Raw genomic sequence first — 17,727 nt, 5'->3', positions numbered from 1 at the left:
TGAGCTACATGCTGGGTGCCAAATGTCAAGTAGGATCTGCTTACCATTACATAACACCTTCAATCATCCCTGAATATTGGTGGTTTTTGTGTTGTGCAGTCATTTTTTTTGCCATGACATGGTCAGTTTTTTTGTTTGAACTTATGATTTCAAGTGTTCCTTTGATATCTTTCCCCATTTTTAAAGATACAAAGGATGCCAAGTCATGACAAAGCTCATACTGCTCCTTTGGGGAACAAATAAAAATAAATTGCATTTAAACATATTTTATTATATTCAAAAATTGCTGACACATTAATGTACAAGTAACTGTTAATATCACATGAACATTATAAGTGTAAATATCACACCATCCTAGTCATGATTGTAGAGTTAATCTGTTTCTGTTTACTTTCCAGCACCTAAAAAAGAGATAAAAAAGAGTTTATACATAATTTTCCCTTTAGTTTTTGAGAATTTCTGTTATTAGACATAAATTGTGTATATTTATACCCTATGGAAGAAAGACTAGAGGCTCAAAAGAGCCTGTGTCGATCACCTGATATTTTTGTTTACAATTGATGCATCAAATAATGCATGAGTTCAGAGATATATGCCAAAATCTGCATTTAACTCACATTTTCTATTTTAAGCTATGTTGGCCATGTTAGTTAGCAGCCCAGGTCACTGAAAACAAAAAATAGATACCCTTATGATGATAGTGGATATAAAGTTGGATTAAATTGTCTTAGTAGTTTCAGAGAACCTTTTGTAAAAGATTACAAAAAATTACAAAATTGTTAAAATTGAATTTAAAGGGCAATTAAGGGGTCAATTGACAATTTTGATCATGTTGACTTATTTGTAGATCTTACTTTGCTGAACATTATTGCTGTTTATATTTTACAATATCAGTAATAATATTCAAGATAAAAACCAAAAACTTCAAATTTTCCTTAAAATGACTTGTGTGATTTGTCTGAAAATTTTAGAGCAGATAGATCATCACTTGATAAACATTTATACAGGTTGTCATTGGACTCATTTTTTAATCCAGATACCCTAATGGTGATTGTAGCCAACTTTGGTTTATAAATTTGGCTTACTTTTTGTAACAGTTAACAGAAAAAATGGATGATGATTGACGTGATGAGAAAAGTTCACTAGGCACATTGGGCCAGGTGAGCTAACTAGAGGCTCTCAAGAGCCTGTATCGCTCACCTGCTTCTATTTGGGTTTTTGAATTCACATATAAAAAAAGATAAAATGTGGCTACACAGTAACAACACTTGGTCAGCACAAGATAAGAAACATTCATGCTATGTTTGGTTTCATTCCATTCAGTGGTTCTCTAAAAGAAGTCATTTGTATGCATTTCCCATAGGGTCCTATGTTAAACTAAGTCCCCTGCTGGCGGCCATCTTGGATGATGGATCGGCTACAAAGTAACAACACTTGGTCAACACCTCGTAAGGAACATTCATGTCATGTTTGGTTTCATTCCATTCAGTGGTTCTCTAAAAGAAGTCATTTGTATGCATTTCCCATAGGGTCCTATGTTAAACTAAGTCCCCTGCTGGCGGCCATCTTGGATGATGGATCGGCTACAAAGTAACAACACTTGGTCGGTACTTCATAAGGAACATTCATGCTATGTTTGGTTTCATTCCATTCAGTGGTTCTCTAAAAGAAAACATGTGTATGTATTTACCATAGGGTCTTGTGTTAAACTAAGTCACCCGTTGGTGGCCATCTTGGATTATGGATCGGCTACAAAGTAACAATACTTGGTCAGCACCTCTTATAGAACATTCATTCCATGTATGGTTCCATTTCATTCAGTGGTTCTCTAGCAGAAGTTCAAAATGTAAAAATTCAACGACGACAACGAAGGACACCAGACAGCAGGTGAGCTAAAAATTAGGCAATACTTACTAGCACATGTTCCAGCATTTAGGGCGATATCATCAATAGCAATGTCCCCCAAATTGTCGTCCCTATTCCTACCACCTCTGATTCCAATTATTATGATCTGAAGAAAAAAAAACACATATTTAAAATATGCAAAAATACTAGTTAAAATTTCTGGCTTTAAAGTTTTTTTTTAGTGAATGATAACATTGTGTGAGAGAATTTGATGTTTGTTTTACCAAGGTTCATTTGAACCAACTTTATGAAAATATCAATGTTCCAAGAATTACCAATGTACCAATGTACCAAGAATTACCAATGTATCAATGTACAAAGAAATATCCATGTATCAATGTACCAAGAATTACCAATGTACCAATGTACAAAGAATTACCAATGTACCAATGTACCAAGAATTACCAATGTATCAATGTACCAAGAAATACCAATGTATCAATGTACCAAGAATTACCAATGTATCAATGTACCAAGAATTACCAATGTATCAATGTACCAAGAATTACCAATGTATCAATGTACCAAGAATTACCAATGTATCAATGTACCAAGAATTATCAATGTATCAATGTACCAAGAAATACCAATGTATCAATGTACCAAGAAATACCAATGTATCAATGTACCAAGAATTACCAATGTACCAATGTACCAAGAATTACCAATGTATCAATGTACCAAGAAATACCAATGTATCAATGTACCAAGAAATACCAATGTATCAATGTAACAAGAAATATCAATGTATCAAGAATTACCAATGTACCAAGAATTACCAATGTACCAAGAAATACCAATGTATCAATGTACCAAGAAATACCAATGTATCAAGAATTACCAATGTACCAAGAATAACGAATGTATCATTGTACCAAGAAAAATCAATGTACCAATGTACCAAGAATTACCAATGTATCAATGTACCAAGAAATACCAATGTATCAAGAATTACCAATGTACCAATAATTACCAATGTTCCAATGTACCAAGAAATACCAATGTATCAATGTAACAAGAAATATCAATGTTGCCAGAATTACCAATGTATCAATGTACCAAGAATTACCAATGTATCAATGTACCAAGAATTACCAATGTATCAATGTACCAAGAAATACCAATGTATCAAGAATTACCAATGTACCAAGAATTACCAATGAACCAATGTACCAAGAATTACCAATGTATCAATGTAACAAGAAATACCAATGTATCAATGTACCAAGAATTACCAATGTATAAAGAATTACCAATGTACCAAGAATTACCAATGCATCAATGTACCAAGAAATACCAATGTACCAAGAATTACCAATGTATCAATGTACCAAGAATTACCAATGTATCAATGTACCAAGAAATACCAATGTTTCAATGTACCAAGAAATACCAATGTATCAAGAATTACCAATGTACCAAGAATTACCAATGAACCAATGTACCAAGAATTACCAATGTATCAATGTAACAAGAAATACCAATGTATCAAGAATTACCAATGTACCAAGAATTACCAATGCATCAATGTACCAAGAAATACCAATGTACCAAGAATTACCAATGTATCAATGTACCAAGAATTACCAATGTATCAATGTACCAAGAAATACAAATGTATCAACAATTACCAATGTACCAATGTACCAAGAAATATCAATATACCAATGTACCAAGAATTACCGATGTATCAATGTACCAATAATTACCAATGTATCAATGTTCCAAGAATAATCAATGAATCAATGTACCAAGAATTACCAATGTATCAATGTACCAAGAATTACCAATGTATCAATGTACCAAGAAATACTAATGTATCAATGTACCAAGAAATACCAATGTACCAATGTACCAAGAATTACCAATGTACCAATGTACCAAGAAATATCAATGTTCCAAGAATTACCAATGTATCAATGTACCAAGAGTTACCAATGTATCAATGTACCAAGAATTACCAATGTACCAATGTACCAAGAAATACCAATGTACCAATGTACCAAGAAATACCAATGTAACAATGTAACAAGAATTACCAATGTACCAAGAATTACCAATGCATCAATGTACCAAGAAATACCAATGTACCAAGAATTACCAATGTATCAATGTACCAAGAATTACCAATGTATCAATGTACCAAGAAATACCAATGTATCAATGTACCAAGAAATACCAATGTATCAAGAATTACCAATGTACCAAGAATTACCAATGAACCAATGTACCAAGAATTACCAATGTATCAATGTAACAAGAAATACCAATGTATCAAGAATTACCAATGTACCAAGAATTACCAATGCATCAATGTACCAAGAAATACCAATGTACCAAGAATTACCAATGTATCAATGTACCAAGAATTACCAATGTATCAATGTACCAAGAAATACAAATGTATCAACAATTACCAATGTACCAATGTACCAAGAAATATCAATATACCAATGTACCAAGAATTACCGATGTATCAATGTACCAATAATTACCAATGTATCAATGTTCCAAGAATAATCAATGAATCAATGTACCAAGAATTACCAATGTATCAATGTACCAAGAATTACCAATGTATCAATGTACCAAGAAATACTAATGTATCAATGTACCAAGAAATACCAATGTACCAATGTACCAAGAATTACCAATGTACCAATGTACCAAGAAATATCAATGTTCCAAGAATTACCAATGTATCAATGTACCAAGAGTTACCAATGTATCAATGTACCAAGAATTACCAATGTACCAATGTACCAAGAAATACCAATGTACCAATGTACCAAGAAATACCAATGTAACAATGTAACAAGAATTACCAATGTACCAAGAATTACCAATGTACCAATGTACCAAGAATTACCAATATATCAATCTACCAAGAAATATCAATGTATCAATGTACCAAGAAATACCAATGTACCAAGAATTATCAATGTACCAATGTACCAAGAAATACCAATGTACCAATGTACCAAGAAATATCAATGTATCAATGTACCAAGAATTACCAATGTACCAAGAACTACCAATGTACCAATGTACCAAGAATTACCAATGTATCAATGTACCAAGAATTACCAATGTATCAATGTACCAAGAATTACCAATGTATCAATGTACCAAGAAATACCAATGTACCAAGAATTACCAATGTACCAAGACATTTGTGCAATGTTTCTAGATGCCTGACCAAAGGAAATCATAAATTAAACAAAGAATCATAATTATGTTGCCAAGCACACCTTCATTATGTATATGAACATTCTTATAAATATTAAAGGTGCACCTCCAAAAATCTGTTTTACTTGTGTCTTTTCCAATTTGTACTTTAACAAATAAAATATGTTTAAAGTAATCTATAGACGTTACAAACAAAGTTGCATTATAATACATTACACTTACAACATAATTACTTTGTTGTGGTATATCTATAGACGTTACAAACAAAGTTGTATTAAGAATATATTACACTGACAACAGGATTACTTTGTTGTGGTATATCTATAGACGTTACAAACAAAGTTGTATTAAGAATACATTACACTTACAACAGGATTACTTTGCTGTGGTATATCTACAGACGTTACAAACAAAGTTGTATTAAGAATACATTACACTTACAACAGGATTACTTTGTTGTGGTATATCTATAGACGTTACAAACAAAGTTGTATTAAGAATACATTACACTGACAACAAGATTACTTTGTTGTGGTATATCTATAGACGTTACAAACAAAGTTGTATTAAGAATACATTACACTTACAACAAGATTACTTTGCTGTGGTATATCTGTAGACGTTACAAACAAAGTTGTATAAGAATACATTACACTTACAAAAGGATTACTTTGTTGTGGTATATCTATAGACGTTACAAACAAAGTTGTATTAAGAATACATTACACTTACAACAGGATCACTTTGTTGTGGTATATCTATAGACGTTACAAACAAAGTTGTATTAAGAATACATAACACTTACAGCTCTCCATCTTTTATATATGCTTTGGATTTCAAATATTTTGGCCACGAGCATCACTGAAGAGACATGTATTGTCGAAATGCGCATCTGGTGCAACAAAATTGGTACCGTTGATTTTATTACAGTAGGATTACTTTGTTGTGGTATATATATAGACGTTACAAACAAAGTTGTAGTGGAATACATTACACTTACACTAGGATCACTTTGCTGTGGTATATCTATAGACGTTACAAACAAAGTTGTATTAGAATATAATACACTTACAACAGGACTACTTTGCTGTGGTATATCTATAGACGTTACAAACAAAGTTGTATTAAGAATACATTACACTTACAACAGGACTACTTTGCTGTGGTATATCTATAGACGTAACAAACAAAGTTGTATTAGAATATATTACACTTACAACAGGATTACTTTGCTGTGGTATATCTATAGACGTTACAAACAAAGTTGTATTAGAATATATTACACTTACAACAGGATTACTTTGCTGTGGTATATCTATAGACGTTACAAACAAAGTTGTATTAAGAAAACATTACACTGACAACAGGATTACTTTGCTGTGGTATATATATAGACGTTACAAACAAAGTTGTATTAAGAATACATTACACTTACAACAGGATTACTTTGCTGTGGTATATCTATAGACGTTACAAACAAAGTTGTATTAAGAATACATTACACTTACAACAGGATTACGTTGTTGTGGTATATCTATAGACGTTACAAACAAAGCTGTATTAAGAATACATTGCACTTACACTAGGATTACTTTGCTGTGGTATATCTATAGACGTTACAAACAAAGTTGTATAAAGAATACATTACACTTACAACAGGACTACTTTGCTGTGGTATACCTATAGACGTCACAAACAAAGTTGTATTAAGAATACATTACACTTACACTAGGATTACTTTGCTATGGTATATCTATAGACGTTACAAACAAAGTTGTATCAAGAATACATTACACTGACAACAGGATTACTTTGCTGTGGTATATCTATAGACGTCACAAACAAAGTTGTATTAAGAATACATTACACTTACACTAGGATTACTTTGTTGTGGTATATCTATAGACGTTACAAACAAAGTTGTATTAAGAATACATTACACTGACAACAGGATTACTTTGCTGTGGTATATCTATAGACGTTACAAACAAATTTGTATTAAGAATACATTACACTTACAACAGGATTACTTTGCTGTGGTATATCTATAGACGTTACAAACAAAGTTGTATTAAGAATACATTACACTTACAACAGGATTACTTTGCTGTGGTATATCTATAGACTTTACAAACAAAGCTGTATTAAGAATACATTGCACTTACACTAGGATTACTTTGCTGTGGTATATCTATAGACGTTACAAACAAAGTTGTATTAAGAATACATTACACTGACAACAGGACTACTTTGTTGTGGTATATCTATAGACGTTACAAACAAAGTTGTATTAAGAATACATTGCACTTACACTAGGATTACTTTGCTGTGGTATATCTATAGACGTTACAAACAAAGTTGTATTAGAATACATTACACTTACAACAGGATTACTTTGCTGTGGTATATCTATAGACGTTACAAACAAAGTTGTATTAAGAATACATTACACTGACAACAGGATTACTTTGTTGTGGTATATCTATAGACGTAACAAACAAAGTTGTATTAAGAATACATTACACTGACAACAGGATTACTTTGTTGTGGTATATCTATAGACGTTACAAACAAAGTTGTATTAAGAATACATTGCACTTACACTAGGATTACTTTCCTGTGGTATATCTATAGACGTTACAAACAAAGTTGTTTTAAGAATATATTACACTTACAACAGGATTACTTTGTTGTGGTATATATATAGACGTTACAAACAAAGTTGTATTAAGAATACATTGCACTTACACTAGGATTACTTTGCTGTGGTATATCTATAGACGTTACAAACAAAGTTGTATTAAGAATATATTACACTTACAAAAGGATTACTTTGTTGTGGTATATATATAGACGTTACAAACAAAGTTGTATTAAGAATACATTGCACTTACACTAGGATTACTTTGCTGTGGTATATCTATAGACGTTACAAACAAAGTTGTATTAAGAATATATTACACTTACAACAGGATTACTTTGCTGTGGTATATCTACAGACGTTACAAACAAAGTTGTATTAGAATATATTACACTGACAACAGGATTACTTTGTTGTGGTATATCTATAGACGTTACAAACAAAGTTGTATTAAGAATACATTACACTTACAAAAGGATTACTTTGCTGTGGTATATCTATAGACGTTACAAACAAAGTTGTATTAAGAATACATTACACTTACACTAGGATTACTTTGCTGTGGTATATCTATAGACGTTACAAACAAAGTTGTATTAAGAATATATTACACTTACAACAGGATTACTTTGCTGTGGTATATCTATAGACGTTACAAACAAAGTTGTTTTAGAATATATTACACTGACAACAGGATTACTTTGTTGTGGTATATCTATAGACGTTACAAACAAAGTTGTATTAAGAATACATTACACTTACAAAAGGATTACTTTGCTGTGGTATATCTATAGACGTTACAAACAAAGTTGTATTAGAATATATTACACTTACAACAGGATTACTTTGCTGTGGTATATATAGACGTTACAAACAAAGTTGTATTAAGAATACATTGCACTTACACTAGGATTACTTTGCTGTGGTATATCTATAGACGTAACAAACAAAGTTGAATTAGAATAAATTACACTGACAACAGGATTACTTTGTTGTGGTATATCTATAGACGTTACAAACAAAGTTGTATTAAGAATACATTACACTTACAAAAGGATTACTTTGCTGTGGTATATCTATAGACGTTACAAACAAAGTTGTATTAAGAATACATTACACTTACACTAGGATTACTTTGCTGTGGTATATCTATAGACGTTACAAACAAAGTTGTATTAAGAATACATTGCACTTACACTAGGATTACTTTGCTGTGGTATATCTATAGACGTTACAAACAAAGTTGTATTAAGAATACATTACACTAACACTAGGACTACTTTGCTGTGGTATATCTATAGACGTTACAAACAAAGTTGTATTAAGAATACATTACACTTACAACAGGATTACTTTGTTGTGGTATATCTATAGACGTTACAAACAAAGTTGTATTAAGAATACATTGCACTTACACTAGGATTACTTTGTTGTGGTATATCTATAGACGTAACAAACAAAGTTGTATTAAGAATACATTGCACTTACACTAGGATTACTTTGTTGTGGTATATCTATAGACGTTACAAACAAAGTTGTATTAAGAATACATTGCACTTACACTAGGATCACTTTGCTGTGGTATATCTATAGACGTTACAAACAAAGCTGTATTAAGAATACATTGCACTTACACTAGTATTACTTTGCTGTGGTATATCTATAGACGTAACAAACAAAGTTGTATTAAGAATACATAGCACTGACAACAGGATTACTTTGCTGTGGTATATCTATAGACGTTACAAACAAAGTTGAATTAGAATATATTACACTGACAACAGGATTACTTTGTTGTGGTATATCTATAGACGTTACAAACAAAGTTGTATTAGAATACATTACACTTACAACAGGATTACTTTGCTGTGGTATATCTATAGACGTTACAAACAAAGTTGTATTAAGAATACATTGCACTTACACTAGGATTACTTTGTTGTGGTATATCTATAGACGTAACAAACAAAGTTGTATTAAGAATACATTACACTTACACTAGGATTACTTTGTTGTGGTATATCTATAGACGTTACAAACAAAGTTGTATTAGAATATATTACACTGACAACAGGATTACTTTGTTGTGGTATATCTATAGACGTTACAAACAAAGTTGTATTAAGAATATATTACACTTACAACAGGATTACTTTGCTGTGGTATATCTATAGACGTTACAAACAAAGTTGTATTAGAATATATTACACTGACAACAGGATTACTTTGTTGTGGTATATCTATAGACGTTACAAACAAAGTTGTATTAAGAATACATTACACTTACAAAAGGATTACTTTGCTGTGGTATATCTATAGACGTTACAAACAAAGTTGTATTAGAATATATTACACTGACAACAGGATTACTTTGTTGTGGTATATCTATAGACGTTACAAACAAAGTTGTATTAAGAATACATTACACTTACAAAAGGATTACTTTGCTGTGGTATATCTATAGACGTTACAAACAAAGTTGTATTAAGAATACATTACACTTACACTAGGATTACTTTGCTGTGGTATATCTATAGACGTTACAAACAAAGTTGTATTAAGAATACATTACACTTACAACAGGATTACTTTGTTGTGGTATATCTATAGACTTTACAAACAAAGTTGTATTAAGAATACATTACACTTACAACAGGATTACTTTGCTGTGGTATATCTATAGACGTTACAAACAAAGTTGTATTAAGAATACATTGCACTTACACTAGGATTACTTTGCTGTGGTATATCTATAGACGTTACAAACAAAGTTGTATTAAGAATACATTGCACTTACACTAGGATTACTTTGCTGTGGTATATCTATAGACGTTACAAACAAAGCTGTATTAAGAATACATTGCACTTACACTAGTATTACTTTGCTGTGGTATATCTATAGACGTAACAAACAAAGTTGTATTAAGAATACATTGCACTGAGAACAGGATTACTTTGCTGTGGTATATCTATAGACGTTACAAACAAAGTTGAATTAGAATATATTACACTGACAACAGGATTACTTTGTTGTGGTATATCTATAGACGTTACAAACAAAGTTGTATTAGAATACATTACACTTACAACAGGATTACTTTGCTGTGGTATATCTATAGACGTTACAAACAAAGTTGTATTAGAATACATTACACTTACAACAGGATTACTTTGCTGTGGTATATCTATAGACGTTACAAACAAAGTTGTATTAGAATACATTACACTTACAACAGGATTACTTTGCTGTGGTATATCTATAGACGTTACAAACAAAGTTGTATTAGAATACATTACACTTACAACAGGATTACTTTCCTGTGGTATATCTATAGACGTTACAAACAAAGTTGTATTAGAATACATTACACTTACAACAGGATTACTTTGCTGTGGTATATCTATAGACGTTACAAACAAAGTTGTATTAAGAATACATTACACTGACAACAGGATTACTTTGCTGTGGTATATCTATAGACGTTACAAACAAAGTTGTATTAAGAATACATTACACTTACAACAGTATTACTTTGTTGTGGTATATCTATAGACGTTACAAACAAAGTTGTATTAAGAATACATTACACTGACAACAGGATTACTTTGCTGTGGTATATCTATAGACGTTACAAACAAAGTTGTATTAAGGATACATTACACTTACAACAGGATTACTTTGCTGTGGTATATCTATAGACGTTACAAACAAAGTTGTATTAAGAATACATTACACTTACAACAGTATTACTTTGTTGTGGTATATCTATAGACGTTACAAACAAAGTTGTATTAGAATACATTACACTTACACTAGGATTACTTTGTTGTGGTATATCTATAGACGTTACAAACAAAGTTGTATTAAGAATATATTACACTGACAACCGGATTACTTTGTTGTGGTATATCTATAGACGTTACAAACAAAGTTGTATTAAGAATACATTGCACTTACAACAGGATTACTTTGCTGTGGTATATATATAGACGTTACAAACAAAGTTGTATTAGAATACATTACACTTACAACAGGATTACTTTGTTGTGGTATATCTATAGACGTTACAAACAAAGTTGTATTAAGAATACATTACACTTACAACAGGATTACTTTGCTGTGGTATATCTACAGACGTTACAAACAAAGTTGTATTAAGAATACATTACACTTACAACAGGATTACTTTGTTGTGGTATATCTATAGACTTTACAAACAAAGTTGTATTAAGAATACATTACACTTACAACAGGATTACTTTGCTGTGGTATATCTATAGACGTTACAAACAAAGTTGTATTAAGAATACATTGCACTTACACTAGGATTACTTTGCTGTGGTATATCTATAGACGTTACAAACAAAGCTGTATTAAGAATACATTGCACTTACAACAAGATTACTTTGCTGTGGTATATCTATAGACGTTACAAACAAAGCTGTATTAAGAATACATTACACTTACAACAGGATTACTTTGCTGTGGTATATCTATAGACGTTACAAACAAAGTTGTATTAAGAATACATTACACTTACAACAGGATTACTTTGCTGTGGTATATCTATAGACGTTACAAACAAAGTTGTATTAAGAATACATTACACTTACAACAGGACTACTTTGCTGTGGTATATCTATAGACGTAACAAACAAAGTTGTATTAAGAATACATTGCACTTACACTAGGATTACGTTGTTGTGGTATATCTATAGACGTTACAAACAAAGTTGAATTAGAATATATTACACTGACAACAGGATTACTTTGTTGTGGTATATCTATAGACGTTACAAACAAAGTTGTATTAGAATACATTACACTTACAACAGGATTACTTTGCTGTGGTATATCTATAGACGTTACAAACAAAGTTGTATTAAGAATACATTGCACTTACACTAGTATTACTTTCCTGTGGTATATCTATAGACGTTACAAACAAAGTTGTATTAAGAATACATTACACTTACAACAGGATTACTTTCCTGTGGTATATCTATAGACGTAACAAACAAAGTTGTATTAAGAATACATTACACTGACAACAGTATTACTTTGCTGTGGTATATCTACAGACGTTACAAACAAAGTTGTATTAAGAATACATTACACTTACAACAGGATTACTTTGTTGTGGTATATCTATAGACTTTACAAACAAAGTTGTATTAAGAATACATTACACTTACAACAGGATTACTTTGCTGTGGTATATCTATAGACGTTACAAACAAAGTTGTATTAAGAATACATTGCACTTACACTAGGATTACTTTGCTGTGGTATATCTATAGACGTTACAAACAAAGCTGTATTAAGAATACATTACACTGACAACAGGATTACTTTGTTGTGGTATATCTATAGACGTTACAAACAAAGTTGTATTAAGAATACATTGCACTTACACTAGTATTACTTTGCTGTGGTATATATATAGACGTTACAAACAAAGTTGAATTAGAATATATTACACTGACAACAGGATTACTTTGTTGTGGTATATCTATAGACGTTACAAACAAAGTTGTATTAGAATACATTACACTTACAACAGGATTACTTTGCTGTGGTATATCTATAGACGTTACAAACAAAGTTGTATTAAGAATACATTGCACTTACACTAGTATTACTTTGCTGTGGTATATCTATAGACGTTACAAACAAAGTTGTATTAAGAATACATTGCACTTACAACAGGATTACTTTGCTGTGGTATATCTATAGACGTTACAAACAAAGTTGTATTAAGAATACATTACACTGACAACAGGATTACTTTGTTGTGGTATATCTATAGACGTTACAAACAAAGTTGTATTAAGAATATATTACACTGACAACAGGATTACTTTGCTGTGGTATATCTATAGACGTTACAAACAAAGTTGTATTAAGAATACATTACACTTACAACAGGATTACTTTGCTGTGGTATATCTATAGACTTTACAAACAAAGTTGTATTAAGAATACATTGCACTTACAACAGGATTACTTTGCTGTGGTATATCTATAGACGTTACAAACAAAGTTGTATTAAGATTACATTACACTTACAACAGGATTACTTTGTTGTGGTATATCTATAGACGTAACAAACAAAGTTGTATTAAGAATACATTGCACTTACAACAGGATTACTTTGTTGTGGTATATCTATAGACGTTACAAACAAAGTTGTATTAAGAATACATTACACTTACAACAGGATTACTTTGTTGTGGTATATCTATAGACGTTACAAACAAAGCTGTATTAAGAATACATTACACTTACACTAGTATTACTTTGCTGTGGTATATATATAGACGTTACAAACAAAGTTGTATTAAGAATACATTACACTTACAACAGGATTACTTTGTTGTGGTATATCTATAGACGTTACAAACAAAGTTGTATTAAGAATACATTGCACTTACACTAGGATTACTTTGCTGTGGTATATCTATAGACGTTACAAACAAAGTTGTATTAAGAATACATTGCACTTACACTAGGATTACTTTGTTGTGGTATATATATAGACGTTACAAACAAAGTTGTATTAAGAATATATTACACTTACACTAGGATTACTTTGTTGTGGTATATCTATTGACGTTACAAACAAAGTTGTATTAAGAATATATTACACTGACAACAGGACTACTTTGCTGTGGTATATCTATAGACGTTACAAACAAAGTTGTATTAAGAATATATTACACTGACAACAGGATTACTTTGCTGTGGTATATCTATAGACGTTACAAACAAAGTTGTATTAAGAATACATTACACTGACAACAGGATTACTTTGTTGTGGTATATCTATAGACGTTACAAACAAAGTTGTATTAAGAATACATTACACTTACAACAGGATTACTTTGCTGTGGTATATCTATAGACGTTACAAACAAAGTTGTATTAAGAATACATTACACTTACAACAGGATTACTTTGCTGTGGTATATCTATAGACGTTACAAACAAAGTTGTATTAAGAATACATTACACTGACAACAGGATTACTTTGCTGTGGTATATCTATAGACGTTACAAACAAAGTTGTATTAAGAATACATTGCACTTACACTAGTATTACTTTGCTGTGGTATATCTATAGACGTTACAAACAAAGTTGTATTAAGAATACATTACACTTACAACAGGATTACTTTGCTGTGGTATATCTATAGACGTTACAAACAAAGTTGTATTAAGAATACATTACACTTACAACAGGATTACTTTGCTGTGGTATATCTATAGACGTTACAAACAAAGTTGTATTAAGAATACATTGCACTTACAACAGGATTACTTTGCTGTGGTATATCTATAGACGTTACAAACAAAGTTGTATTAAGAATACATTGCACTTACACTAGTATTACTTTGCTGTGGTATATCTATAGACGTTACAAACAAAGTTGTATTAAGAATACATTGCACTTACAACAGGATTACTTTGCTGTGGTATATCTATAGACGTTACAAACAAAGTTGTATTAAGAATACATTGCACTTACACTAGTATTACTTTGCTGTGGTATATCTATAGACGTTACAAACAAAGTTGTATTAAGAATACATTGCACTTACACTAGTATTACTTTGCTGTGGTATATCTATAGACGTTACAAACAAAGTTGTATTAAGAATACATTACACTGACAACAGGATTACTTTGCTGTGGTATATCTATAGACGTTACAAACAAAGCCGTATTAAGAATACATTGCACTTACACTAGGATTACTTTGCTGTGGTATATCTATAGACGTAACAAACAAAGTTGTATTAAGAATACATTACACTTACAACAGGATTACTTTGTTGTGGTATATCTATAGACGTAACAAACAAAGTTGTATTAAGAATACATTGCACTTACACTAGGATTACTTTGCTGTGGTATATATATAGACGTAACAAACAAAGTTGTATTAAGAATACATTGCACTTACACTAGGATTACTTTGCTGTGGTATATCTATAGACCGTACAAACAAAGTTGTATTAAGAATACATTGCACTAACAACAGGATTACTTTGCTGTGGTATATCTATAGATGTTACAAACAAAGTTGTATTAAGAATACATTGCACTTACAACAGGATTACTTTGCTGTGGTATATCTATAGACGTTACAAACAAAGTTGTATTAAGAATACATTACACTTACACTAGGATTACTTTGCTGTGGTATATCTATAGACGTAACAAACAAAGTTGTATTAAGAATACATTACACTTACACTAGGATTACTTTGTTGTGGTATATCTATAGACGTTACAAACAAAGTTGTATTAAGAATACATTGCACTTACACTAGTATTACTTTGCTGTGGTATATCTATAGACGTTACAAAAAAAGTTGTATTAGAATATAGTACACTGACAACAGGATTACTTTGTTGTGGTATATCTATAGACGTTACAAACAAAGTTGTATTAGAATACATTACACTTACAACAGGATTACTTTGCTGTGGTATATCTATAGACGTAACAAACAAAGTTGTATTAAGAATACATTACACTTACACTAGTATTACTTTGCTGTGGTATATCTATAGACGTTACAAACAAAATTGTATTAAGAATACATTACACTGACAACAAGATTACTTTGCTGTGGTATATCTATAGACGTTACAAACAAAGTTGTATTAAGAATATATTACACTGACAACAGGATTACTTTGTTGTGGTATATCTATAGACGTTACAAACAAAGTTGTATTAGAATACATTGCACTTACACTAGGATCACTTTGCTGTGGTATATCTATAGACGTTACAAACAAAGTTGTATTAAGAATACATTACACTTACAACATGATTACTTTGCTGTGGTATATCTATAGACGTTACAAACAAAGTTTTATTAAGAATACATTACACTTACACTAGGATCACTTTGCTGTGGTATATCTATAGACGTTACAAACAAAGTTGTATTAAGAATACATTACACTGACAACAGGATTACTTTGCTGTGGTATATCTATAGACGTTACAAACAAAGTTGTATTAAGAATACATTGCACTTACAACAGGATTACTTTGCTGTGGTATATCTATAGACGTTACAAACAAAGTTGTATTAAGAATACATTACACTTACACTATAATTACTTTGCTGTGGTATATCTATAGACGTTACAAACAAAGTTGTATTAAGAATATATTACACTTACAACAGGATTACTTTGCTGTGGTATATCTATAGACGTTACAAACAAAGTTGTATTAAGAATACATTGCACTTACACTAGGATTACTTTGCTGTGGTATATCTATAAACGTTACAAACAAAGTTGTATTAAGAATACATTACACTTACAACAGGATTACTTTGTTGTGGTATATCTATAGACGTTACAAACAAAGTTGTATTAAGAATACATTACACTTACACTAGGATTACTTTGCTGTGGTATATCTATAGACGTTACAAACAAAGTTGTATTAAGAATACATTACACTTACAACAGGATTACTTTGCTGTGGTATATCTATAGACGTTACAAACAAAGTTGTATTAGAATACATCACACTGACAACAGGATTACTTTGTTGTGGTATATTTATAGACGTTACAAACAAAGTTGTATTAAGAATACATTGCACTTACAACAGGATTACTTTGCTGTGGTATATATATAGACGTTACAAACAAAGTTGTATTAGAATACATTACACTTACAACAGGATTACTTTGTTGTGGTATATCTATAGACGTTACAAACAAAGTTGTATTAAGAATACATTACACTTACAACATGATTACTTTGCTGTGGTATATCTACAGACGTTACAAACAAAGTTGTATTAAGAATACATTACACTTACAACAGGATTACTTTGTTGTGGTATATCTATAGACGTTACAAACAAAGTTGTATTAAGAATACATTACACTGACAACAGGATTACTTTGTTGTGGTATATCTATAGACGTTACAAACAAAGTTGTATTAAGA

The 17,727-nt window shown here is 30.8% G+C and overlaps 1 protein-coding gene across 1 annotated transcript in view; it reads right to left on the bottom strand.

Annotated features, from left to right (window-relative positions):
• Positions 1-259: 259 nt before the first annotated feature.
• Positions 260-17,727, bottom strand: part of LOC134720547 (MAM and LDL-receptor class A domain-containing protein 1-like) — a 211,211-nt gene continuing 193,743 nt past the window's right edge. Inside the window, exons 20-21 of the mRNA XM_063582861.1 lie at positions 1,915-2,011; positions 260-401 (exon numbers count right to left, since the gene is read on the bottom strand). Coding sequence (XP_063438931.1) covers positions 388-401; positions 1,915-2,011 — 111 coding nt within the window. The 3' untranslated portion in view covers positions 260-387. The remainder of the gene's footprint in view (positions 402-1,914; positions 2,012-17,727) is intronic.

The sequence above is a fragment of the Mytilus trossulus genome, chromosome 6 (genome assembly GCF_036588685.1).
Source record: "Mytilus trossulus isolate FHL-02 chromosome 6, PNRI_Mtr1.1.1.hap1, whole genome shotgun sequence".
NCBI lineage: Eukaryota > Metazoa > Mollusca > Bivalvia > Mytilida > Mytilidae > Mytilus > Mytilus trossulus.
The sequence above is the reverse complement of the archived record's forward strand: the minus strand, read 5'-3'. Positions and strand labels throughout refer to the sequence as shown.